The 25,319-nt window shown below is 37.9% G+C and overlaps 1 protein-coding gene and 1 long non-coding RNA gene across 5 annotated transcripts in view; both read right to left on the reverse strand.

Moving 5' to 3' along the window:
- LOC116781168 overlaps positions 1-25,319 on the reverse strand; it is an 844,439-nt gene that overhangs the window by 602,025 nt on the left and 217,095 nt on the right. The window lies entirely within an intron of this gene.
- Positions 10,050-25,319, reverse strand: part of LINGO2 (leucine rich repeat and Ig domain containing 2) — a 481,605-nt gene continuing 466,335 nt past the window's right edge. For all 4 annotated transcript variants that reach the window (XM_032676784.1, XM_032676785.1, XM_032676786.1 and 1 more), the window contains one exon: positions 10,050-13,625. In XM_032676784.1, the coding sequence (XP_032532675.1) occupies positions 11,769-13,589 (1,821 nt within the window). In that variant the 5' untranslated portion in view covers positions 13,590-13,625 and the 3' untranslated portion in view covers positions 10,050-11,768. The remainder of the gene's footprint in view (positions 13,626-25,319) is intronic.

Raw genomic sequence — 25,319 nt, forward strand, 5'->3', positions numbered from 1 at the left:
GGGAATGGGGAAGTTCCAAGTGTTTGGCTTGTTTGCAAGCAAAACATTCTTGATTAAAAGATGAAGATGAGGTTGGCCACAACTCAGTGTTGTGGTAAACAGAGTAGTGTCAGGACAAATTCCCTATGATAAACATTGGCAGCAGCAATTTGAAAAGTGTATGCTTGTTACTTTATCTATTAAAAAGTTGGAGAACCTGTGGAAATGCTAGCTTTCTTTTAAGAAATTTGGACTAGAGAGTAGAGAAACTGTGTAACCTAGTCTTGCATAAGGACCAAAGAGAAATGTTTTTGTTGTAGTAGTGGGATTCTGAATACTTGGTGTGACACTTGACAATTGATGTGTTGTTTGCATCTCAGCATTTCTCATCTATAATCAAAGGCAAAGAGACAAATCTTCATAGATTAGGAAATAATCATGTTTTTGAGCATTGCAAAGCCACTAATTAAGTGAGGCATTAAGAGGTCTTTTCATGCAATATACCACTGAACTGCATAAAAGACAGAGTCTAGTTGGTGTGCATATCTCATGACAATTTTCTTTTATATACTGCCACTGCTCTACAAGAGCCTTTAATTTAGAATGGTTGGAAACGCTGACTACAGGGCAGACCACTGCTGTCACTACATTGCCAAGTGATGTGCTCCTCCAGAGCAGTTCAGGTAGCAGGGGTTGCATTTCTTAGAAAAGTGGGTTTTTTTGCCTGATAACACTGCCTATTACCGCATACCAACCTTCATCAGAATTATCATTCCTCACACAGGCATGGGTGAACCATAACTCTTTGGCTTTATAATCCTTAGGGAAATGGCAGAATCTTCCTCTTGAAAAGTAAATATTATTATTGTATTCTCCAGAGAGTTAGAGGCCTAGGGGTTTTGATTACAACCAAGAAATCCTGAGTTCCAGCCTTCTGCTTGTGTTACTAACTGACAGCTCTTCCTCAAGCCAGGTAAAGATGATCTGATATACTTTAGTGAAATGTGACAGCCTGCCAAACTCATAAAAGCTGACAAAAATTCAATAAGGGCCATTAAAATGCAAACGTTTGTGTAACTCAGATGGTTGCATCGTCTCTAACTCTTTTACATGGCATGCCTGTTCTATATGAAAACAAAGTATTATTTGCAGTGCATTAAAACTGATACACTGCACAGATGTACAAAAGGTTGATAGATTCTTAAAGTGAGATGTTTGGTTTCAGTGATAGCAATAATTTAGATAATTTATCTTTATACATACAGCAAGGAACTCTCTTAGCAAAAGTAATAGACTAAATTTACTATCATTGTCTTCCTATAATAAAATAAGTGTGCTCTCCATCACTTGTGCTTTTGAGTTATATAAATAGGAAAGTTATTGGAAAATAGCTCAGAAAAATATAACTTCCACTTAGGGACTGATGAGGTAAATAAGATATTCTAGCTGGTGATTACAGCTTTAACTAGCTGAATGCATCCCCTAGCTATTAATTGATAAATGAGATCCTGCAAACCCAAATAATTTCAGAGTTACTTAGATGATGTGCTAAGTACCAGTGTAATATAATGTTTTACACAAGTTTTAATTCCTATTCTTCTCCACTATCTGATCCTGTATTTTACTAAATTATTGTATTTCATTACACATTGATTACTAAGGTTGAAGTTTACCCTTCCAAGAACAGATGCAAAATAAGGCTTTCAACAAGGAATTCCCTATATCTAGGAAAGAAGGAATTTGGGTCAAATCTCCCAGACTGCTACTGAATCAGTAGACAGAAAGATCAGTTCCTTTGCAATAACTCCATGTTTCTTAATCCAGTATTTTCAGATTTATCTGTGCCTGAATTACCAACTCCTCTGCCAGTCCAGATAGCATAGGAGATGAACAAAGCCCTTTTTTATAGCACGTCATCTACAACTGTATATGGGAAAGTTTTATAACGCAGGAAATGCACTGTGAGCATTCCCCCACGTGAGAATAACTCAGTATTTGTGAATTGTGTTTATTACTTGGTAAGTAGTGTGATTTCCCGCTTTCCATTAACTTTTTAAAATATAAAAATATTAAACCTAGGCATTTCTTAAAATAAACTTCGGGTGCAAAGATTTGTTTATTTAAAGGTATCTGTGGTATCTGATACAGGGCTACTAACAGTGTGACAAATCCTCTATAGTGGATCTGTGTAAGTATAAATATTCCTAAAAATTTTTGAAAGTGACTGTGCTGTAGAAAATTTTGGATGCTTTTAAAAATCTGAAGTGGTGTTCTTCATTTAGGTTATCCATAGATATTACAATTCTAATTTTCTTTTTTTTTTTTTTTTTTTTTTTATTTCAGTTTTAATGAGTTTGTCAGTGATGGTGTTTTTCTCTACCTGGTTATCATGGAGAAATCTAGTAGTTCTACTGTAAAACTGGAATTTACTCAGTAGATCTTATGATATAGGAACAGGTTCCACCCCTTGATATAGTGTCAAGTAGTCCAAAAAATGAACTCTAATTGCATGAAGGAAATCTTAATCTTAGAACGGAGGAACCTTTTGAGGAAAAAAGTCGATGTTCTCAATGAAGGAGTAGGTGCAATAGCTGTTTTTTCATGTCATACAAAAGACAGTATTGCAGTATATTAGACTGTCAATCATATTAAAAAAAATAAAGGAAACTAAAAGATTATTAATAAAGTGGGTTATTAAAATAATCTATGGTAAATTTAGCCAAAAAATTCCTTGCATTTGACATTCTGCTGCAGAGGAGGGTACAGTGGTGCAAGTCAGCTGAAATCTTTTGGGGGTGTCAAAAGCAAATACATAAGGATAAGACAGATTTCAGGAGGCACAAGAGAGCTCAGATTCAGCCCCTGTCTGTTCAGCCCGTGTCTGTCTATACTCCCTGCAATCTACCAGGATTTCAAGCTGCTTCTTCAGTTCCTGAGGTAGCACTAACAACTGTTTTCCTTTCTAGTGAGTAAGACCCTGGTTTAGAGTATAATGGGTTCGTGGGTGATAAATCTTATTCCAGATTATCCCAGAAAGCATAAAGAAAATTCTCTGTTGGTAAAAGTACCTAGCTGTGGAAAAATGGGAGTAGCAATAGTTTAGATTACAGACTGTGTCTTTCTTCAGACTCATCTCTGCTGTAGATTTGGTGGATTGTGGTAATCCTCAGGGGGTTGAAATAGCTTTCATGCTCAGCAGAGTATACTTTCCACCACTTAATTTTTCTAGTGTAGTTATAGAGGAGTTTGAATACTGGTGATTTCCTCAGAAACCATGTTTCAGATGCAGATTTTCACTATTGGTTGCTTTCCAAGTGACACAGCTGGTGAAATCTATCTTTCTGCTGTTCTCTCTGTGGTGCTGGTAAGTGGCAGGCTTGCTTTCTTCCAGTGTTAGCCTGATTGGTATCCCCATCAATTACCTGCACACACTGCACAGGTAAAAGTGAGGGATCAGGCTGACTGATACTTGGTATGGAGAATAAACCCCAAACCACGTTTGAATGAGACCTAGTTTTTTCTTTGTGTTTGAGGGGTCCATGCGATGAAGGTGAGAGTGAGTAGATGAAAAATACCTGCTAGAATCTTCTTTTTCTCAGTGTAATGTTTTCTATTCCCAGTTCAAGAGTGGTAGGTCTGAAATGACAACTTGTTGTGAAGACTTTGCACTAAGACCTAAGGTCTGATGTTAAGAAAACAGTAATGTTCTTATCTTAGTTTCCTGCTCTACCCCTAGGAAAAAAAGCGATCAACTACAATAGCTGAAACAATGTAAATTCTCTTCACTTTTTAAAGTAAATTTTGCCACTCCATGGAATTATTTATTTGGGTTTCATTGTGGATAAGCATGATACACATCATGACATAAGCCCTAAAGTAACTTTTAAAATGACATTCAGGACAACTGTCTTGACAAACAAAGCTTTTTTTCTTTTTTTTTTTTTTTTCCCCCCCATTATATTAGTATATTTTGCTCAAACATGAAGTGAACTTATGGACAAATCTGAATTCTCATGTGCTTCATGGATCATGACAGCAAGGCTGTTTCATTTCCCATCCATATTCATGATCATATATATTAAAATAAATTACAGCACAATTTTTTCTCGTTAACCTTGTCACCTTTCAAAAACAATATACATTTAATACTTGAAGTAAGAAAAGAACAAAACAAATATAACTACTTTTTTTCCACACACGAACATGTACATATGAACTACATGTGCTTGCAAACAGATTTTAGTAAGTGTGATGGTATTTTAATATACCTGCACTATGGCATTCCCTCCACAAAAAATGAGAGACTTGTTATCACGTGTACTTGTTCAAAAGCCAACTTCTTACTTTATGGCTGCAAGCTCAGGAGATCAGTGGTATAATTTACTTCCTACTTATACAGTGCCCAGTGTAATGAAGTCAAAGTGTTGTTTGATTTTAGGTATTAAAGTGTCGTAAATGAATTCTTTAAGAAGCAATAGTATTTTTTTCTGAAAGATTAAAATTGTTAAGGTGTGTACAAGTTGACAACCATCTCCATAGCTGCACATGCAGCTGCTTATGCACAACACTTTAAAGCCATTGTTCCTGGCTTATGTATGAGGAGATAATGTTGCTGACTTGCAAATGCCATGGTTAGAAATAGGCAGACGTCTTTAAGGTTGCAGATTTCCATTTGCCTTTTTTCCCTTTCTTTCCAAAACGTACATTTTCATGTTCTCCAGCTCAGTTAGCAGTGGTAAATATTAAAGCAATTCAGAATAAAAGATATACCACAAGATGAGAAATAATTAAAACTAATTTCCACTACAACCTGCTTAGTAGAAAGCAAAAAACCTAGATTCATTTATCAAATTTCCAGTGTAACTGGGAGCAACAGAATGGTGTCTCCTGATTTATATTGCCTAACTACGGTAGAAAATCTGTTTTCAGTCTCTTCCTTCAACGTTACTGCTTCATGACAATTTTGGTACCTGCTGAATAAATACAAATAATCAAATTATGAGGTGAAAGTCTGTTTTTTTGTATTTTTCTATAACCTATTTGAATATGAAAGACAAAGTATTCTTCAATTTAAGTTGAAACAACACTGATCATTTTCTTGACTATGCCAGCTCTTTCCTCATTCTGCTGATGTTATAAATGCAGATTTTTATTTTCAGCTGGCCTTATCCAACCACCTACTCCAAGTAAAAAAAAAAACAAAAAACCAAGCCCCCAAAATCCCCTGCAGATTGCTTTTGGTGTGTAACTATCTCAGTAGCAAGGCTTTTACTGAAGTTGGTTTATTTCACTTGCAGGAGGAGGTTTACTCAAACTTCCTTTTTTATTTTTATTTTTGGTTTGAAGGAGGTTTAAGATTCTGGTTTGAGATCAGATTCCAGAAACCATGTGAACATTCAGTGAAACTTAACCAAATCCAGAGATCTTCATTTGGCATCACAGTAATTTGAAACTGAGAAGGGAAGAGGGCAGAACTAGGAGACAGACAAAAGGAGCATGTGTCACTAAACTATGATTCTTCTAAGCTGCCAAGGGAAGTTGAGTTTTTAATTCTTATTACAGGTGATAAGAACAGGGCATCCAGTTGCTTAGATAACTTGAAAAATCTCATTCATTTCTTGAGAGATTCTCCAACAATGAGACCCTCTGCTTTTTCCAAAGTGTTCTTTTAACTTCTTCAGACACAATTAAGTTTTAAATTACTGGATGAGAGCTTTCTAATTTTTTTTTCCTGGTTCTGTTTAGCGTAAAAAGCAATCAGTCTCCTAGGATACTGAAACAAGGGCAGAAACCATGTATACAGTGTTTCCCCACATGTTGTCTTACTGCAAAACTATGAATCAGCTGCAGCAGACTGGCATTTCTAAGACTCTACTGCTGTGCTTTTTCTTTTATTTGAGATCAGAGTTACAGTTCAGTGAAGACAGACAACTCGATCGTGTGTTTCTTTCCCTGCTACTCCATGTCAAGCCACCTGATGAGCTAAGGTGATGGAAATGGACAGGATAGTCATCATGCAATCCCCAGGTAGAATAGGACCATTCAGGGGAAAACAATAATTAACAAACTGATCAGAATAGGCTTCCTCTTCCTCACTTCTTGCTGGGTGTTTCACTGCTGGGGATGGAGGTGTAACAGATTCTAGTTTATTACACAAACTTTACCTTCTTTGAAGAAAAATGGGTAAGGACTGTCCATTTTATTACTGCCTAATGGACTATATTTTCACACAATGCAGTAGTGGATGAGGCAAAATAACTGCCTGACTACAGTTTCTTGTCTGTCTTTGCTGGAAGTTGCTGTTGTACTTGGGCAGCCAGCAGTCACTTGCTCTACCGGATTTTCAGCCAACGCTTTGTCTTTTTACGGGTTAAATGTGGGCTTCTGGCATTCACATATCCTGAAAGTTTTTCAGAAAAAGTCCAATGTCTAAAACTGATGTCCAGGTATGGTGTAGCAAAGTCTGTTTCTACTTGTCTTTGATGTGATTCTGTTGCAACATGGCCTACATCCCTCAGTTTCTTCTCACCAGTTTCTTCTGTCACAAGGTTTAGATAAGACTTGTCATTAAATATTAATGCTGACTTACTGCATCTCATATGCCTAAATTACAATTTGTGTGCTGAGGGTGTAGTGTGCAATGTTTCTTAATTTTATTTGTGATGTTATAATTGTTACTGTCATAGATATTTCAATACCAAGACAAAAGAAATTAGGAAAAAAAAGATAGCTACCATCCATGCAAATAAGGAAAACCTCGAATGGCAGTGTGACAATGAAGTCAAAAGAAAAAAAGATCAGTTAAAAAACCACTCAGTGACATCAGCTTGTGCCAACAGTTCTCTAGGGATCTTGGAGTCTCCTGTTTGAGTTCAGTTGTATCTGGAGCTGTCAACCCTGTTGGTTCTTGTAACATGCGTGAATGGTTGGTGAAGTGGGAATGGAGGGTAAATGCAACCTCCCAGTCTGAATCTAACTGAAGTTAGATTTCTGTGGACAAAGTCTTTCTGAAAAGAATGTTGCAAAGTTAATAAGAAAGAAGAAGGGGAAAAGAAAAGAGAACCAGCTCAAAATCTAAAAGTAAGGCTGAGGTGGGGTGCTGGTTAGTCTTAACCATCCTAAAATAATTTCAAACTCTTTTGTTAATACATTGCTTCAGTCTTCTATTTAACTCACTTATTGAAAGTTTAACTGGGTTAAAAAAATGCCCGGGTTAAAAAAACACCCAGGTTAAAAACTGGCTGGATGGCTGGGCACAGAGATTGGTGGGGAATGGTGCCACATCCAGCTGATGTCCAGTCACTAGTGGGGTTCCCAAGGCTCAGTATTGGAGCCAGTCCTGTTTCACATCTTTGTCAATGACCTGGATGAGGGGATCAAATGCACCCTCAGTAAGTTTGCAAGCAACACTGAGTTGGGTGGCAGTGTGGATCCGCTGGAGCGTAGGGAGGCTCTACAGAGGGATCTGGACAGGCTGGATTGAGAAGCTGAGGCCAACTATATGAAGTTTAGCAAGGTCAAGTGCCAGGTCCAGCCCTCAGATCATAATAACCCCAGGCAGTGCTACAGGCCTGGGGAAGAGTGGTTGGAAAGCTGCTCAGCAGAAAAAGACCTGAGAGTACTGGTCAACAGTGGCTGCACATGAGCCAGCAGTGTGCCAAGGTGGCCAAGAAGGCCAATGGCATCCTGGTTTGTATCAACAATAGTGTGTCCAGCAGGACCAAGGAAGGGATTGTCCCTCTGTACTTGGCACTGGTGAGGCCACACCTTGAATCTCGTGTTCAGTTTTGGGCCCCTCACTACAGGAAAGACATTGAGGTCCTGGAGCATGTCCAGAGAAGGGCAAAGGAACTGCTGGAGGATGTATAGAGTAAGTCCTATAAGGAATTGCTGAAGGAGCTAGGGTTGTTTAGCCTGGAGAAAAGGAGGCTCATGGGCGTTCCTTATCACTCTCTACAACTACCTGAAAGGAGGTTGTAGTAAGATGGGGGTCGGTCTCTTCTCCCTGGCAACTAAGTTACAGGATGAGAGAGTATAGCCTCACACTGTGCCAGGCGAGGTTCAGGTTGGACGTCAGGAGGAATTTCTTCACAGAAATATTTGTTAAACATTGAAATGCACTGCCCAGGAAGGTGGTGGAGTCACCATCCCTGGAGGTGTTCAGTAAATGACTGGGTGTAGCACTTAGTGCCATGGTCTAATTGATAAGGTCAAAGGTTGGACTTGATAATCTTGGAGGTCTTTTCCAACCTAAATAATTCCATGATTCAGTGTGATTCTGTAAACACTTGTACATTCATCTATTCTGAAAGAAGAGTATTGGTCTGTGGAAGTGGACTTCAAAACATATTTGTGGGAGGCTCAAGCATTCTCTTAAAGGAATTATGACAAGGATATTTTGGTACCTACTTTCTCAAGTTCCTTTGCTGGTTTTGACATTTTCTGCTTTTTCCATTTCTGCAGAACTGTTGCTGCTCCTCAGAGTTTTCTTGCACTGACTGCCAGGTAAGTTCAGGCTTGTGCCAGCATGGGGGCCAGCCTGTACAAAAGTCAGAGGTAGCTTAAAACCTTTGTTCCCACTTTTAGTACCAGGCATGCACTATCCACCTGTTTCTGAACATATGATAGGGGAGCCATGTGGGTCAGATGCCTCCTCACAGCCCACTCTTTTTTCTCCCCTGTAGTAAAATAAACTGTGGTGTCCCCTTGATCTCTAGCAGAGAAGTAGAAGTGACTCCTTCAAGAAGCATGTAGGCATTCAGCCATTCTGTTCTTAAAAGAATTGCCAAAAAGGTGCTATCTAGGCACGACCTTGGCACTGTATTCCTTATCCACCCAAAAGAGCCACAGTGAGTGTGTGTCCCACAGACACATAAAAAAGGAGACTGTGTGGAGCAAGATAAAAAGTGTGTCTCTGAGTCTTGCTGTCCTCACTTCTGTTAAGAGATGCCATATGCCTTGTCAAGTCCATGCTGAAATAAGTAGACTGCAAAAAGAAGAACATCACTAGAGGCAGGAAGCAAACACTGATTCTGAAAAACTGAATACTGACTGAACTCAAGGCAATACACAGAACATTGACAGATCTGCAAGGTGGTGCTCAGCAACAGCAAGTGGTGATTTTCATCACCAGCACACATTTCACATAGGTAACTAAGCATATTTCTGCTCACAAATCCTTGCAGTGCACTAACAATGCAATCACTTCTTAAGAGTCATTCTAAGGGAGTAAGGGAATACAGCAATTCATAATTAATCCTAAAAGTACATTTTTTTCTAGGGTGGTTTTTTTTAGAATTTTTTTCATTGTGTCATTTAATATGAAGAAATCAGCTGCAAATGTCTAGAACTTAGGAGACTTTTTGCTTCTAACATTGATTTTAACATTTAACATGAAATGACTGCAGGGGCAATGGATTACTAGTTGAAAAAATGACAATTACAAGGGAAAGGCACATGCAAATGTCTTCAATGGACAGTTCAGAAACATTTTTTTTATCCCCATTTGTTTCTTTAACTGCCCACATTAAGGTACAGTAGAGTTTTGGACGTCAGTGCAGTGGTTATTACATCAACAAAAATAATTTCCCTGGTGTTAGAATTTAGTCAGGGGTTATTCCATTATATTAATGTTCTATAAACTGTCATAGAACAAAGAGTATTCTGATCAAGCATCTCTATAAATCTTCACCTATCTAGTTCAGAGTATAAAAAAAAGGAAGCAAGAAAAACACAGCTCTAAACTTAAAATCAACTTAAGTGAACAAAATTCTAACAACTCTTGCAACCTCCTCAGTTTGGCAACATAAAATGGAACAACGATGCAACCAAATATCAACCACTAAGAAAAGAGATTCTCAAAATTGTCTAGCCTTGGGTCCTGCAGCTTTGTTATGGGTACATCTGGGGAGCACAGCTGGATTTTACAACTTTTGGCACATTTCCCTTGATAGGAGCGGGAGATTGTTATCCTACTTTGAAAATCTCTGCCAAAGAATGTGGATACTAATTTTAGAAGCACCTGTATTCCATTATAGGTCAGCCTGACTTTGGTTTCAAAGTGCTAAATCACACTAATCCAAATGTTCTGTCTTATAATATTTTCATATTCTTTTTGATTAAACACATATATAGTCGTTGTTATCCTTACTCCAGGTTATGCCAAGCATTGAATAATTCTATTTGTTATCAACCATGTAGGACAAACTTATGACTCCTAATTGCTGGAAAAAGGAGAAGTGATGAACAACTTCATATCTTGCAATTGCTGAGAATTTCAAAATAGGAATAGTGATATTAATGATTAAGAATAAAGTTTCAGTTCTCACTCTTTTGAGAATTTGTTTAGAGACATAAAAAACAAAAGGTTACTTGTTCTGAACTAATATTCCACTTCTGACTTCTCTCCATTAAAAATGATTTCTAAAATCTGGAATAACTCACCCCTCTTGCTCTAAGATACTGCCCCTGAAAGAAACATAACCACATCGTTATTAAAATGGCATCAAGAATAGCTAAGTAATCTGTTCTTGGAAATTAGCTTTGTGTCTATGTGTTATCTACAAATATACAAGATGAGAATGACAGTGGCTAGAGGTTCATTATATCTGGCAGTATGTTAGCCTTTTTGAGGCTATCATGTTTTAATCATTATTTTAGTGTTATAATCCCCATATTATGCATGAACAACTGTAGTTTACTTGGCATTGGAGAAGAGTTCATTCCTAGTAGCAGAGTGTTTGTATGTTTTAATACATTTGTATAAATAGTAAGATGACCATATTTCCCAAGCAGTCTGCAGAATGTATTATGCTCTTTATTTTGCCCGGTACACATTAACATTTTAACAGTAGCTTTGAAATTAAAATCAGGGCTAACAAAACCGATTCTCTCTCTTCAAGGTAGAACTCAACTCCTCTATGCCAGCATTGACTAGTGGGTTGCCTTCCCTGGGTGAGAGCCAGGGCTATGTTACAGTAAACTGGTCCAGTGTGATATCACAGATATAAAAAATATTCCATTCTGTATCAAAACTAGGCACATGCCTTATATTTATACGAAGAGAAGATCGACAGAGTTGATTGTTTTTACTCTCAATTATTCAGCTCTGGCCTTCTACATGAGGAGAAAAATACCTTATGTAATTTCTAATTAGTAACTACAAGAATCTAATTTAAGTTTGATGGTAGTTAAAAGAAGGGTGACATCACACTTGGGTCAGTATTGGTGGATATCTAAAAGCACAACCTCTCATTTGTATTGCTTTAAAATGTACACAGTATAGATGTAGATTAAAAAGAAAAAAAACTACTAATTTTTTTGTGGTGTTGAACCAACTAGAAGGGAGGATGCAAAGTTTTACCAAATGAGATATATAGATACAAATGTCACTGTAGAGCATGTTTTAGACAAATGTGTCTTTTTCTTTAAGTATGTAAATCCTACACTGTAGGTTTTTGTTTGTTTTTTTCTTTTTTCTTTTGTAGCAGTAGAAAATGTTGAACAATTGTCCATGAGCATGAGCCAGTGGTTCATTGCTGATATCCCCAGAATGCCAATATTTGCAATGCAAAAAGTTAGTACAATTTCCCAGTTCTATGAAAGGCCCTGACACATCTGCCTCAAGGTCTGGAGGCTCTGTTGTATAACCACAAATAGTCTTTCCATTTTCCTACAACCTTTTGATACACTGACAGCTGCATTAAGCTGTTTTTGCCCAGCGATTCCACATGCCAGGCTGTTTTAATAGATTTTAATGCCACAGAAAAAGCACTGCTAGCAGAATACCATCAAATCATTTTCATATTGAACCGTCGTGGTCCAGAAACCTCCCCTTCAACCACAGCACCATTGTTTTTGCGAGGGACATATTCAAGGTCAATGCTGGTTTTGTGTTTGCCCTTCCCTCGGCTCCAGACAAAAAGAAGCAGGAAACAAAATAAAACCACTCCAAGGAATGTGAAACAGCCCATAGCTGTGGACACCAATATTGTCTTAAGGTCCAGAGAGTAGCTGTTCGCATTAGTTCCATTGGAACTTGTGTCGTTGGAGTCTGTCATATACATAGGGGTCCTGTTGGCATAAAGGAAACGATCTGAAGTAAACCCCTTTACCATAAGGGAGGCCGAATAGGTGTCATTCCCAGCTGCGTTACTTGCAATACAGACGTAGATCCCAGTGTCCTGATCTTGAGCAAATCGGATCTCCAGGGTGCCATCTCCCAGCACCGTGGCTCTACCATTTGATTTAGTTGTGATCAGTCTCCGGCGTGGGGTAACCCAGGAGATGGTAGGCTGCGGGTCCCCATCAGCATTGCACATCAACTGCACTGTCTGGCCTTCCTCCACCACCAGGTACTGCAACTTCTTGTCTTGTATCTTGGGTTTCTTGCAGGTGAAGTAAAAGGAAAGAGCTGTGCTGTGAAAGTCTCTGAATGACCTCTCTCTTACACTGTCTGGGCCAGCACACATCGGTGGCTCACCCCCGAACTGCAAGGTGGGCTGCCGCTGCAAAATCCAAAGGAGACGGCAGTCACAGGCCAGAGGGTTGTTGTTAATACAGAGGACCTCAAGGCTTTTGGAGGAATGGAATACATTCTCTTCTAGGGTTTCTAGCAGGTTTTGGGACACGTTAAGTACACGTAAGAATCGGAGCCCTTGGAAAGCGTGTGGTTCAATGGTGCGCAGCTGGGCCCCCACCATGTGGAGCTCCTGCAGGCGCACTAAATCTGACAGCATGCCTGCTTCGATGGTGCTGATGGGGTTGTAAGAGAGGTTGAGATGTGTCAGGTAAACCAGGTGCTTAAAAGCAGAGTAAGGTACAGCAGACAGGTTGGTGTTGGTGATGGAGAGAGAAGTAAGATTGAGACCGTACAAACTGTTGGCAGGCATCATGTCCAGGAGGGGCCAGGCCTCTATCTGTAGGTCTTTCAGGCGAAACAGTCTTTTAAAGGCATACGCCGGCAAAGCGTTAATGTTGAGCTGTTTCAAATGCAGACTGATGAGGTTGTGGAGGTGAGAAAGAGCTTCTGTTGGTACGGCTGTGAGGTTGCATCTCTCCAGGGTGAGCTGCTCCAAGCTAAGCAGCCCACTGAAGGCCCTGTGTGATATATACACCAAATCATTGTCCCCAACCTCCAAGGATTTAAGGTTATGCAGATCTTGGAACATGTAGTCCAGCAAAATGACAATCTTGTTTTCACTTATATCAAGCTTTGTTAAGTTTGATAACCCAGTGAACACCCCAAGGGGGACCAGCTTCAGACGGTTTCCTTTCAGCCGGAGGGAGCGCAAGTTGAAGAGATTGTTAAAGGCTCCAGGCTCCACGTTGGAGACAATATTGTCACTGAGGTCAATCTCCTCCAGCAAAGGGTACGATGTGAATTCCTCAGGGTTTACGCTCTTCAGTCGGTTCTTGCTGAGGTCCAAGATTTTGGTCTCAATGGGAATGCCCTCTGGGATGGACATCAGACGCCTTCGGTGACAGCTGACAGACTTGTTCTGTGCCGAGCACTCACAGCGGGCCGGGCAGCCCATGGTGGGGCCTGTGAAGATTAGCAGCATAGCCAGACCCAGGAAAGGCTGCCAGTATGATAGAGCTGTGTGACGCATGACTCCACTGATCTGGGCTAACCCTCCGTCACGGGCCTGTGGGGATGAGGATGGGAAAGGGGAGAAGTTAAGTCTGCAGAAAAAGGAGAACTCAGCCAATTTTACAGTACCATTTCAAAGCAAACACACGTGTTTTCATTTGAAACGAAACAGTAAAACCTACTGTGAATAGCAAGACCAACAAAAAAAAGCAGATTTTCCTTCAATATCAATGGGCTAGCCAAAGGGTCTGTTTATTCAGCATTTTTCTCCAGATGTCAGAGGAGACAAAACAGCTTTTCCTACTGCAAACAGTAAAGAAGGTTAGATTTCAGTCTTTTCTCACTCTCAGTGGGTTTCCTCAAGACAGTGCTATAATTAACCCAAGATAAACACCACACACTCTGCAAAAAGGGCTAATAGGATTTGTGATAAGTTTACAGCATTAGACCTCTGTGAGGCGATATGAAACTAAACTTTTGCCTTTCTTATTCCCATTCATGTTCTAAGGTAAATCTTAATGATGTATTATAATCAAGAAAAGGAGCTCCTTAACAATGAAAAGATTCCTTTTAACATTTATTGCATATATTAAAGCTATAAATAGATGGAGCTTGTTCACACATACGCGTATGCAGTGGTTCAGATGAGGAAGGAAGAACTGGTGCATCTCTGTTTAGAATTTGTAATAAGGACAAATTGATTCTTTGCTTTTACTGTACAGAGATATTTCATGTGATTTTTAGAACCCAACATCTAAGAAGATTTTACAGAATACCTCTTTGTAATTCCAAGATATGTAAACTAGTTTTTAGGAGGACAAAAACCAGGATAAGATGATCTGCCTGTGTTTAAGCAGTGCAATGTCCAAAGAGGAGCCACAGATTCAATGGGAATCAGAATTAGTAAGGGATTTATTAATTCCCACCTTCAGGTTAAAAATGAGGATAAAAGAAGACAAGATAACATCTATTAAAATAAATCCCCTTATCCAAAGGCTGTACTTTTCAGGTTTAGTCACTGAAGGCCAGAGAATTTTTCACCAATAGTTACTAATTGAAGACACACAATAACTCATTTCAAAAAAAGAAGAAAAGAATATAGGTGTTCATCAAAGGAAGGTGTGTCTCAGACACTTTCAGACTGAAGCAAACTGCAAGCAAGGGTAATGGAAGTGCCTTAACTCCTATGGTACAGCCAACTTGATGAGTAACAGTATTAGGATTTTGGCTTCATGATATTAATAAGCCTAATGGTGTGCCTCAGCCTTTTCTGGATTGGTTAACTTGGGTTCATTTTAGCTGAAAATACGTTTACATTACTTCTGCCTGTAATTACCTCTCGGGACTGAACAGATGAATATTGCCCATCTGGTCCTACCCATAGTGACAAAATTACCCTATGACCAAGCATTCACCCCTTATCTGTGTGTTTGGCCTTAGAGAGTCATCTGGGTACTACCTAAGAAGTTTTCAACTTCTATTTGAGTAGTTTGTCTATGTGCTGTCACATAGACAATGTAAAAGAAATCCTCCTGTACACAGAGGACAGTGTCCTCTAAATACACTTAAATAAATTATGGTATAAGCAAACTTATGAGGAAATCAGACAGTTATTTTAGCAAATAAGCTGTTGACATAAAAATAATGCCGAGCAAATCACAAACTGACGAAGAAGAAAGTCCCACCAGTAACTATGCTGCAGTAAAACCTCACTCCCCCGGTATACAGTTTGTGGTAATCATCCTGCCTGACAGAGGAGAGTTGACCTCTCAGACTGTGGATGATCAGAAGAGTGGAGATTCAAGATGTGAGAAAAAGAGCAAATATTTGGATCTATTGATCTTATTGTAACATTAACAATTCTCAACAGAAACTGGGTGGTTTGGATTGCAAACATTAGCATTATTGTAACTGTACTGAGAAATCTACAGCTGTTGTGTTTTGACTGTTAAAAACTGTTTTGATTGTCTGAGTGAGCAAGAATTTATTTGGAGCCACATAAAAATTGTGTTCTTTGACTGACCATAAATGAATGGTGCATATATTACTCCTCTCATAACTCTGTGGAAGAATTTCACTCTTGACTGATGTGGCTTTGTATTTCCATTTTGACACATCTATGCAGAGATTAACAATAAGAGGCAAATTGCATGCTGATTTTGACATGTAGACTGGAGACCTGGATGAAGACTACTCTGTATGATATTACCTATAAAAGCACATTTTGACTTTGTTCTAGAATGACAACCTGCTGAGATTTAGTTTCCCCCTTAAGTTGTAGTCTTGCAAGTAACTATTGCTAGTTATGTCCAGCTGTGATAAAGGTTTTGAGAGGTAAACTTCCCTTCATTAGGCACTAAGTTAAAACTGGAAATCTATAGGGGTCTGTGAATTAGGTGTTTGCAATAAATTCAGACTAGAGAGGCTTTTGGGTGTTCTGATTATTGCTTTCAGAACTCAGTCTGTGAGATTAGTGCTTTCATACTGATACTTCTAACACACAGGGATTTCATTTTCTTCCTTCCTTAGCTGTCTAATGTATGAAGCACAAGGTAAACAGGTTCAGTGGAAGGTAAGCATGCCTAGAGTGGTCATTTTAGATAGCAAAAATACAAAACAATTTTGCAGCTATCCAATCCACCTAGTAACTAAAACTTCTGACGAGTGTAAAGTATAAAACGGACAGTATAAAATGTGCTAAAAGGATTTTTTTGTCTCTGTCTGGAAGAAAGAAAAGTAATGTTAATAAGGCACTTCAGACATTAACAGTAGTCTTCTGCGAAAGGTATGCACAGATATGGAGATGGATATGTATTAATCTAAAATGGTGTGTGCATATGTGTGTACACATTTACAGGCAAGAAAGATTCAGGACTGAGATATAAGCTGGAGTGAATTACATTTCAATAGGGAGAACCAATAATTTATATTAAATAGGAAGTCATAAAAGTAAAGTTTACTTGGATCAGGGTTAGAAGTTAAGTATAGGTTAGAAGAAAACATAAATTAAATTTATTATTTCAATTTACATTGACACAGATGATACTATCACACTTCCTGCTAAAGAAATGTGTGACTACACACTTAGCTTTGAACTGCTTTGTGGGAAAATTACTATCTCCATTAAAAAAATGAAAAAAAAAGAGTAACCCGATCTCATTGTACATCCATTAATCAAAAATGCTACTCCTTAAAAATCAGAGTGAAATTATGTCATTAAAAGGTAGATTTGTTGCAGTGAAAAATTATTTCACACATTTCTTTAAACTTGTGAGATATTAATTAATTGGCTGCTTCACTGGCACTGTGCTGAATTATGTGTCACTGTTCAACATGATACCTTCCATTCCTTCTTAAACAACCAGCACAAAGTACTTTATCGTTTGCCAGTATAAAAATTCCCCCTAAACATCTGCAGGATTACCTCATTGTCCTTCCTTGCATCCCTCTCTTCACTGTGATATATGCAAGAAATTAAAGTGCATGCATACAAGTATGTACATATTTATGTATTTGTACATAGATGTAACCTAAAAGTATAATCTTAGTGCTTTGTGATTGTACCATGTATTGCACTAGAGACTACTTCTCTAAAATTACAGCTTATTAGGCCCAAAATTCAAAAAACATAACAAATAATTATGAACTGACAGTTTCTCTATGCTTGAATGTGAATGAGAACCTGTAAAATTGTTTTTACAACCTTTCTGGAGCATTTATAATGCTTTAATAAACTCTAGAAAATGACATATATAAAGGAATTCCTCATTAAAAAATAAAAATAAACTAATTGCCTTCTTTCTTTTCTTTCTCTAGCTCTGTTTCTTAAGTCCAAAGCGTCAAGAGTCAAGTTACTGTTGGCTGATACTCTTTTTCAAAAGAGGATCCTAGTCAAAGTTCAGCTATGCAATTATGAAAGCTCATTAAAATTATTAGTTAATAGTTCTGTGTGATCTCACCCAAAACAGCCATCTCCACTGCTTTGAAATGGAAATCAGTTTGTACAAAGTTCTGCAGCTTTGCATCTTCCCATAAATGCTTTACAGGAATGTACAGTGCCCTGTAGCTTTTAAACCGAAAAACTATGCTTTTAAACTGAAAAACTATAACTAAAAATAAAAAAAAAAATCAAAAGCAACCCGATGCTCCCTTAGAATGCCATGCAATTCTGAATATCATAGCTAGGAGTGTGTCAAACCATGCAAATATGTTATATATTGTTTCACTTCTCCCTCTCAGACTAAATTTGAAATCTTTATAGCTAAAGCTAGAGTGCACTTGACCATGCTCCTTTCCATGTCCAGTATGATTCTTCAGTACTATAAGGGACATGGCTTTAGCCAGAAAAGGAGTGATCTATTTCAATTGTCAGCTGAATTTGTATCAAATAATACTCTGACTAGGCAGGTTTGATCTCTCCTTTCCTACCCCTTTTTCTGCTTTTCAGAAAGCAAAAAAATCCAGTGGATCATATCAGAGATGACAATTTTGTCTGACGCTGAGATCACTTAATAATTTACCTTCTAAGACTCCCTTTAGAAAACCATACTGTATTAAACACATGTTCTAGGATTAAATGTTGCACGATAAGACAGACTTGTACTGATTATTCACCTAAATGCTACCAGCTAATCCTGAGAACCAGGTGAAGACCCTGTTTTAAAGGTATGTACTACACTGACCCTGGCTGGACACCAGGTGCCCACCAAAGCTTCTATCACCACCCTCCTCAACTGGGCAGGGTAGGGAAAATACAATGAAAGGCTCACGGGTTGACATAAAGAAAGGGAGAGATTACTCACTGGTCACCATAACAGGCAAGACAGAGTTAACTGAGGGGCATTAGTTTAGTTTATTACCAATCAAATCAGAGTAAGATAATGAGAAACAAACTCAAGTCTTAAAACATCTTCTCCCCTCCCTATTTCCTGGGCTTCTCTCCCTTTGCTTTACACCAGTGCAAGGTTTTGGGAAGTGGGAGCTGTCGTCAGTTCATCACATTGTCTCTGCCACTTCTTTCCCTACAGGGGGAAGAGGTGGAAGACTCCTCATGCTCTTCCCCTGCTCTAGTGTGGGGTCCTTCCCACAGGAGATAGTCATGATGAATTTCCCCAACGTGAATACTTCCCGTGGGCTGCATTTCTTAATGAACTGCTCCAATGTGATTCCCCTTTGTGACGCGCAGTCCTTCAAGAAGGATATTTTTATGGGTCTGTGCTTAGGTATAGTAAACTTTTCTCCCTATGTATAGGATAGTTTCTTTCTCCCCTGAATGTTAAATTTTAACATTGCTATGTTTTAAAGCAGGAAGCTGATACTGAGGAGTTTTTGCATTGCTGTCATCATCTGTCACACTTCAGCAAGCAATAAGCCAAAACCATTGTTCAAATCTTTGCAACAAAACACATTTTCTCTTGTGCTGAGTAGACAGATAGTGAATATGAGCAGTTAAAACTACTGAAAATTTTACCTGTGTGGTGCAAACTTTTGCCCAGCTCAGTGTGGTTTAGGAAGGTTTCATTCACAGCTTTATCTCTCAAGTACCTATTGCAGTTATTTTGGAAGACCATCTGACCTGTGATGCTGGACCAAACCAGGTAAGGGCAGGTAGGGTGAGGAACCCTTGCTTCTGGACTGCACAAATGTGGAAACATTGGGAAGTTTTGCTCAGGACATGCATGTGAAGGGAAGATGACAGAGACAAACTGAGATGGTTTTAGGGATAGCCAAATGACACATGAAAATATTAGACATTTAGGAATGTTGTTAGAGTGAGATACAATGTCACAAGGGGGATTAATGAAATCCTGATTGTGGCATATTCTGACTCGACTGTGCAATTTGGATGTTCCCACCATGTGTTCTTTCAATGTAAGAGGCAATTTGTAGTGAAGGTTTTCCTTCACCAGGTCTCGCTCCTGCAAATCATCTAAGCTTACTGCACTGTTCACAAGATCTATCACAGACTAAGTCAAGCCTGCTTGCGCACTCTCAAAAGGATGATTTTCTATAAATCAGAGCATCTCACAAATGATTCAAATGAACTAAGGTATTCCACGTCCCCTGTCTCTTTGATCAAGCCTATTTTCGCTTATACAGAGATTTTGTTCTCCCTCCCTTTATTGATCTCCTAAATATCTCAGTTTATTTAAATAAACTGCTAAACATTAAGTAGCTGTCTATCTGCATTCCAATGATTAATAGATTGTAAGAAACCTTGAATAACAGCAGCAGCAACAACTATTCTGATAATTCAATGAATTGGGTAAAAAGTTTTGATTCAATCATTCTGCAGTCCTAGAATCATCCTCTGCTACTAAGTCATCAATAAAAACTTCATGGGCTAACATCAACTGAGAAACTATACTCCAGCTGCATTTGTTTTCAGAGGAAAAGACTGAGACTCAGACCAGTACCCCTTTATAAAAGACATAATACAAAAATAGGAAACAAAAGCAGAAATAACAACTAGAGGAACATTTTTTAACTGCTTATTCAATAATATTATTGTAGGACTGCTTAAAATATTTGTACCAAGTGTAATGAAGCTAGACAAGTGGGTATAGTTTTTATCCTAAATACATAGATTAGTGAAAGAAGCATGTGTGTCATACAACAGAAGCTAAGAAAATCACAATGACAAATTTGTGTGATTATACGAGTTATTTATACAAGGCTTAGAAATCCAGATTGTCCAAAGTAAGCAAAGAAATGAAACCACCAGTACACCTTCTGTTTCTAACCCAAAGTTTTTGAGATGAATATACCAATTTCTTACATTTGTCACAGAGAAAGTGAACCTCAGGAAGAAATTTGAAGAAAAAGATAATAAATCTTAAGGATTATCTTACAGGAGACATTTCATGCATAAATAGCAGGAAAAGAAAGTGGAAATATTTGCAAGAATTATAGAGAAAATCACATTTCCACTGACCTTGCTAGTAAGTTGAAGGAGAAGAGTTTTATGGAAAGCTTATATGAACAATTATGTGACAGGCGGTAAAAGAGGTTTGAAGGTAAAATAAAATTAAGAATTTTTTTGTGTAGGTTAATGATAAAAATCAACCATTCAGAGAAGGTAATAGTATTATCATACCCAAATAATTAACCACCTCATAAATATTGCAAATATTTGCATAGAAACATTTTTTGAGAAAGAATTCTTAGTTGAATAGATTAATGAACTACTGTGAATAACAGATCTTTTCTGCCATCTATTCCTTCTCAATGCAGAAGCAGATTTTTGAAAGGTAGAGCTATACAAAATTTTTTTTTCAAACTTCTCTCAGCTCTAGTAAAAAGTATTCCTCTTTTACTGGTAAAAAATTATGTCACTAAGAGTTGGCAAAGACTAGAATAGCACAATTACTGTTACAATAGATGTGTTGATTTACCTAAATTTGATAACGCAATAATGGAGAAAGACACAGATTTCAGTCTCTGAAAACAGTGCAGCTCCTAGGTCAATTGTACTGCATTTTGTTGGGGCTGCTTAGTACTGGAATACTACCCACTTGTTGTAGCTAAACTCCATACCTCGACCTGGTTTAAAGTGTCTATGAATGGTAGTCCACTCAGTGATGTGTGACTTCAAGGACAATGCATATTAAAAAAGTCCATATTTTTATTATACTGTTTTAATCCTAACTGTTACACAGCAAATTTCGCTTAAGCTCTGTTTCGTTGATGGTTCTTGCAAGATTTTAATGTTCCAGATACTGAGAATAAGGTGTCGCAGGGGAAAAAAGGTGAAGTTATTGTAGTACGGGAGGGAATACCACATGAGAACAAAGAACGAGCTAAAGTTGTTCCTCCTGGGAATGCAGCAGACTAAAAGTCCAAAGGATTTTAAAAAAGACTAAAAAATCTCTTACAAGTCAGGATTCATTACTTCAAAACTGACCTTGTGTTCCACAGTGTGTCTAGGCAGGTGAACCTTAAAATACTCTGCTGCCATGAACAGGACACTGACAAGAGGATGTGAAAGTGTTAAATACTGTATTTGCCTTTCATATATGTTGTAATTAATGAAGTCTGAACAAATTAACTGAAAACTAAATCAGGAGGAAGGCTAACTGCATTGATTAAAGAGAGGAAGGGAGGCTGTTGTCAACAGCAAGTCTACTTTAAAAGTTCATCTTTCTTCATCTTGGAAGAAACAGTCTTTCTTCTAAAACAGTCTGGGCATAGCATGAAGATGACACACTTGTGGCCTGGACATTATCTCTTATGTTGAAAAAACAGAGATGGAATTCCCTCTGAAGTTTTAGTTCTGACATCCAGCTACTCCTCATCTTCAGTGAGTGAAGATCTTGGTGATGGAAAGTTACTGGAAAAAAAAGGAAGCTGCTTTAAATCTGGACTGGTGGTAGACTTTTGAGGGCTAGTGCATTCAAGCATACCTGAATCCCACTTCAATAATCCATTTAGGACACCACAAGCAATCTGTATTGGATCTAGGTCATCATGAGTCACATTCGTGATATAATCTTTTATATAGGGATGTTTCCTTCAAATAGCAGCTCTATGTAGATACTGAACAGGACAAAAGTGAAACCCAAAGTGGGTATGTGTCTGGTAGAGTTAAACTTAGGATCGACCACAGTCCTGTGATTGCTGTCACCAAGGAAGGTTTCAAGCAGTTTAGATCCACTGACTTGGGTCTCTGTAGTTTTTTTCACGGCAGCATTACAGAGCCTGATGAAAAATCATGATATGCAGACACTAAAGTGTGTGTACAGAGAATATGCCCAGGAAAGATAAGAGATAATTTAATTAGTGCTACAAGTGCTGTTGTTGCTTCATAACACAATCAAAGGCTATTTAGCCAAAAGGCTCTGAATACTTAAGACTGTACTATTAGGAAACATTTTTAGCTAAGTATCTCTGACAAAAAACCCAAATACATTTTACAAGGGTAATAATAATTTGTCTTAGCTAGAGGTAGATATAGATTTAAGCTTATAACTCCAACTATTTGAAAATAGCTAGAAATTAAATTAAATCAGAAATCTGAAGAAATTGAAACTAATATATTTTCTTTTCTGCTAAGACAAGAATCTCAAAAGTGTGTGTGTATAGCATGTGTGGTAGTGCGGAGACAAGACACTCAGCAAAGGTGCAACAAATAATTTCATTACCATTATCTGGCAAATACAAATTAAAATTAAACCCATCTGGGTTTTTTGAAGTTTTCTCACACCTTGACAAGCATGTTTGCAACACTTCTACTTGTATCTTCCACGAAAATCCTATCAGACAAAACAAGGAGTATAATCTCTGGGACTCTCTTCATACCATCACACACGAGGCCTTCAGAGCATGACCTGCCAGTAAGCTGCTGACCTATCTGCTGCTTCTCTTTTTAGACTGCAGGAGTGGTGAGAGTCTGGAGAGATGGTACAGGAGCTACAGCATTATATTTGGAACATTAAAAACAAGCAAAAGGAAATAAGCACAATTTTAGTCCTTGTCAGAAGGTCCTCTGTTGATACAATGCCTTTGAATTCAGAGTGGCTACTCTAGCAGAAAATTGTGGCCAGCACTTGAGAGTAGCACAAAGGAAAGAAGAGATGTATTTCAACTCACTGGTCAACACTATTTATGAGTGAAGAAATTGCATGATAGACCTTACAGTAGTCACTGAATGGCTCAGATAAGGAATGTACCTTAGGGGCAGCTGCACAAAACTCCTGCGTTTTGAATTAAAATAGAGTTGATCATTAGGTATACATTTGAGAGAAAAAGAAAATAGTGAACTACCCTGGAGATTTTGTGTTTGCTAAAGACATTCTTAAAATATATTTAGACTCACAATCAGCCTAAAGAAGGGTCAAGGTAGGGCATTTGGATATAAGACCTGCCATGTTGACAGGTGGACAAGACACAAGCCATTAATCTCTGCTTCATAACCATACTTCATGAATGTTACTCCAGATATCTGTCAGCATGAGCTGAACTAAGTCACTATTTTGGGAGAAAGATGAAGAGAAAGAGACAGAATATAAAAGACACCAGATAGATGAAATTTGGTAGTCAGTTGTTCGTTTTTTTTTTCCAGCCTGATCAGTCATAATTAAGGCCTTGATTTGAGCCTGGCCCACTGCAGAGTTCTTGATGCGACAGCAGTGCTGTAGGTAGCTTCCACGTGATGCAATCTGAAATGTACTAACTCTTGTATGCTTTACAAACTACTCATTCTACTTGAAACCTATTATTCTGAGAATTTACCGTCACCCATTTCCTTGAAATCTGTACCCGCATTTGCTAGGGTATCGCTACCAAGTTTCTAAACCCTAGCAATGGAGACTGTTACCTCAATACTTTTGTGACTTGGTATTTTATATATTTATTTAGAAATAAGGGGCATTTCATGAAAATCTGCACTTAATTCAGTTAGTGTCTGATGCAATGAAGGTACATTTTGTACTAGATGGAGTCTCTGCTATGTGAATTAGTATATATTTGGTAAATATTTCCTTTAATTATTAGCAAAAGACAACTAATACTTAAACAATAACACAAATACACTTATTTTTCTGCTTAATCACAGATAAAGGGACTAGAAAGTGCAGCTTTCCATATTGTGTTTACTTAGCTGCCCTCCTGTACTAGCAGTAGTTACAAAGGTAACTGTGTATATTTAAGATAGGTCAGAAATATTTTTTATTATTTCTAACTTTTCCATGGGAAGACAGTCTGTGTCTACTTAATCCTGCTGCTTCCTAGCAAAACTGACATATCACACTTGTGGTGGGTGGTATTGTGTCCTACGGTTGTCCTGATCTGTGTGTAATTTCCAGAGACTGATGCCAGCAAGGAGACACTTGAGTCCTGGTAGCAATGAGCTGGTGCAAAGCTACAAGCACTGTGTACAACAACTGTTGTGTTGTCCAGTTTCTTTTGCACCCATTACAAACTCATCTACTGACTTACTGTATCTTGGAAGACCTGCAACTGTTCTTCACAGCACTGTTTTACTTTCCTCTACAATTTGAGTAGTAAACCTAAAGTATACTCATATCACATTTGCAGTAGCTTTCTTCCTGGTTTAGGCTCACAGGCATCAGCTCAAAGATACAGATTTAGCTTATAGTTTTTACCTGGCTCTATAGATGTATAGAGCAACTCTACCAAAAAAAAAATATTTTTCTCTTGAAATAATTTTAACTTTTCTTGAAAACAGTTTTCCAATAAATTCTATTTGCCCTTAAGACATTTTCTACACAGCTATATTTCATTAAAACCATAATATTCTACCAAGAAACAGTGTCAAAAAATAATTTTCAACCAGTTCTATATTCATGCATACTACGATTCACAAAAATGCATATATGCTTAGATGTCTTTAAAGGAGAACACTGCTTATATCATCTGTAATAATACTCTACAAGATTAACATACTTGTCCTTGTCCTGAATAAAATTAATACTAGAATAGTTTTCTGTTGCCAGAGCACTTTTAGATGAACTAATTAAAAAACAAAATAAAAAATGAGTGCTTCAGTCTAAATACACCTCTTCACAATGATGTCTCTGTTTTATTCCTAATTAAAAGCTCATTAATATCAAAGACAATTGTAAGAAACCCAGATGAGACTATACCATTTGGGATCTTAAGGCTGAAGCTACCCATGCTATCAACTGAAATTCACTTATTCCAAAACTGCTGCAGGTGCTGTGTGAAATAAAGTTTTATACTACAGCAAGCATTGATATACCTCTTAATGAAAGCTGTATGTAATTTTTCA

Source organism: Chiroxiphia lanceolata, chromosome Z, assembly GCF_009829145.1.
Source record: "Chiroxiphia lanceolata isolate bChiLan1 chromosome Z, bChiLan1.pri, whole genome shotgun sequence".
Lineage (NCBI taxonomy): Eukaryota > Metazoa > Chordata > Aves > Passeriformes > Pipridae > Chiroxiphia > Chiroxiphia lanceolata.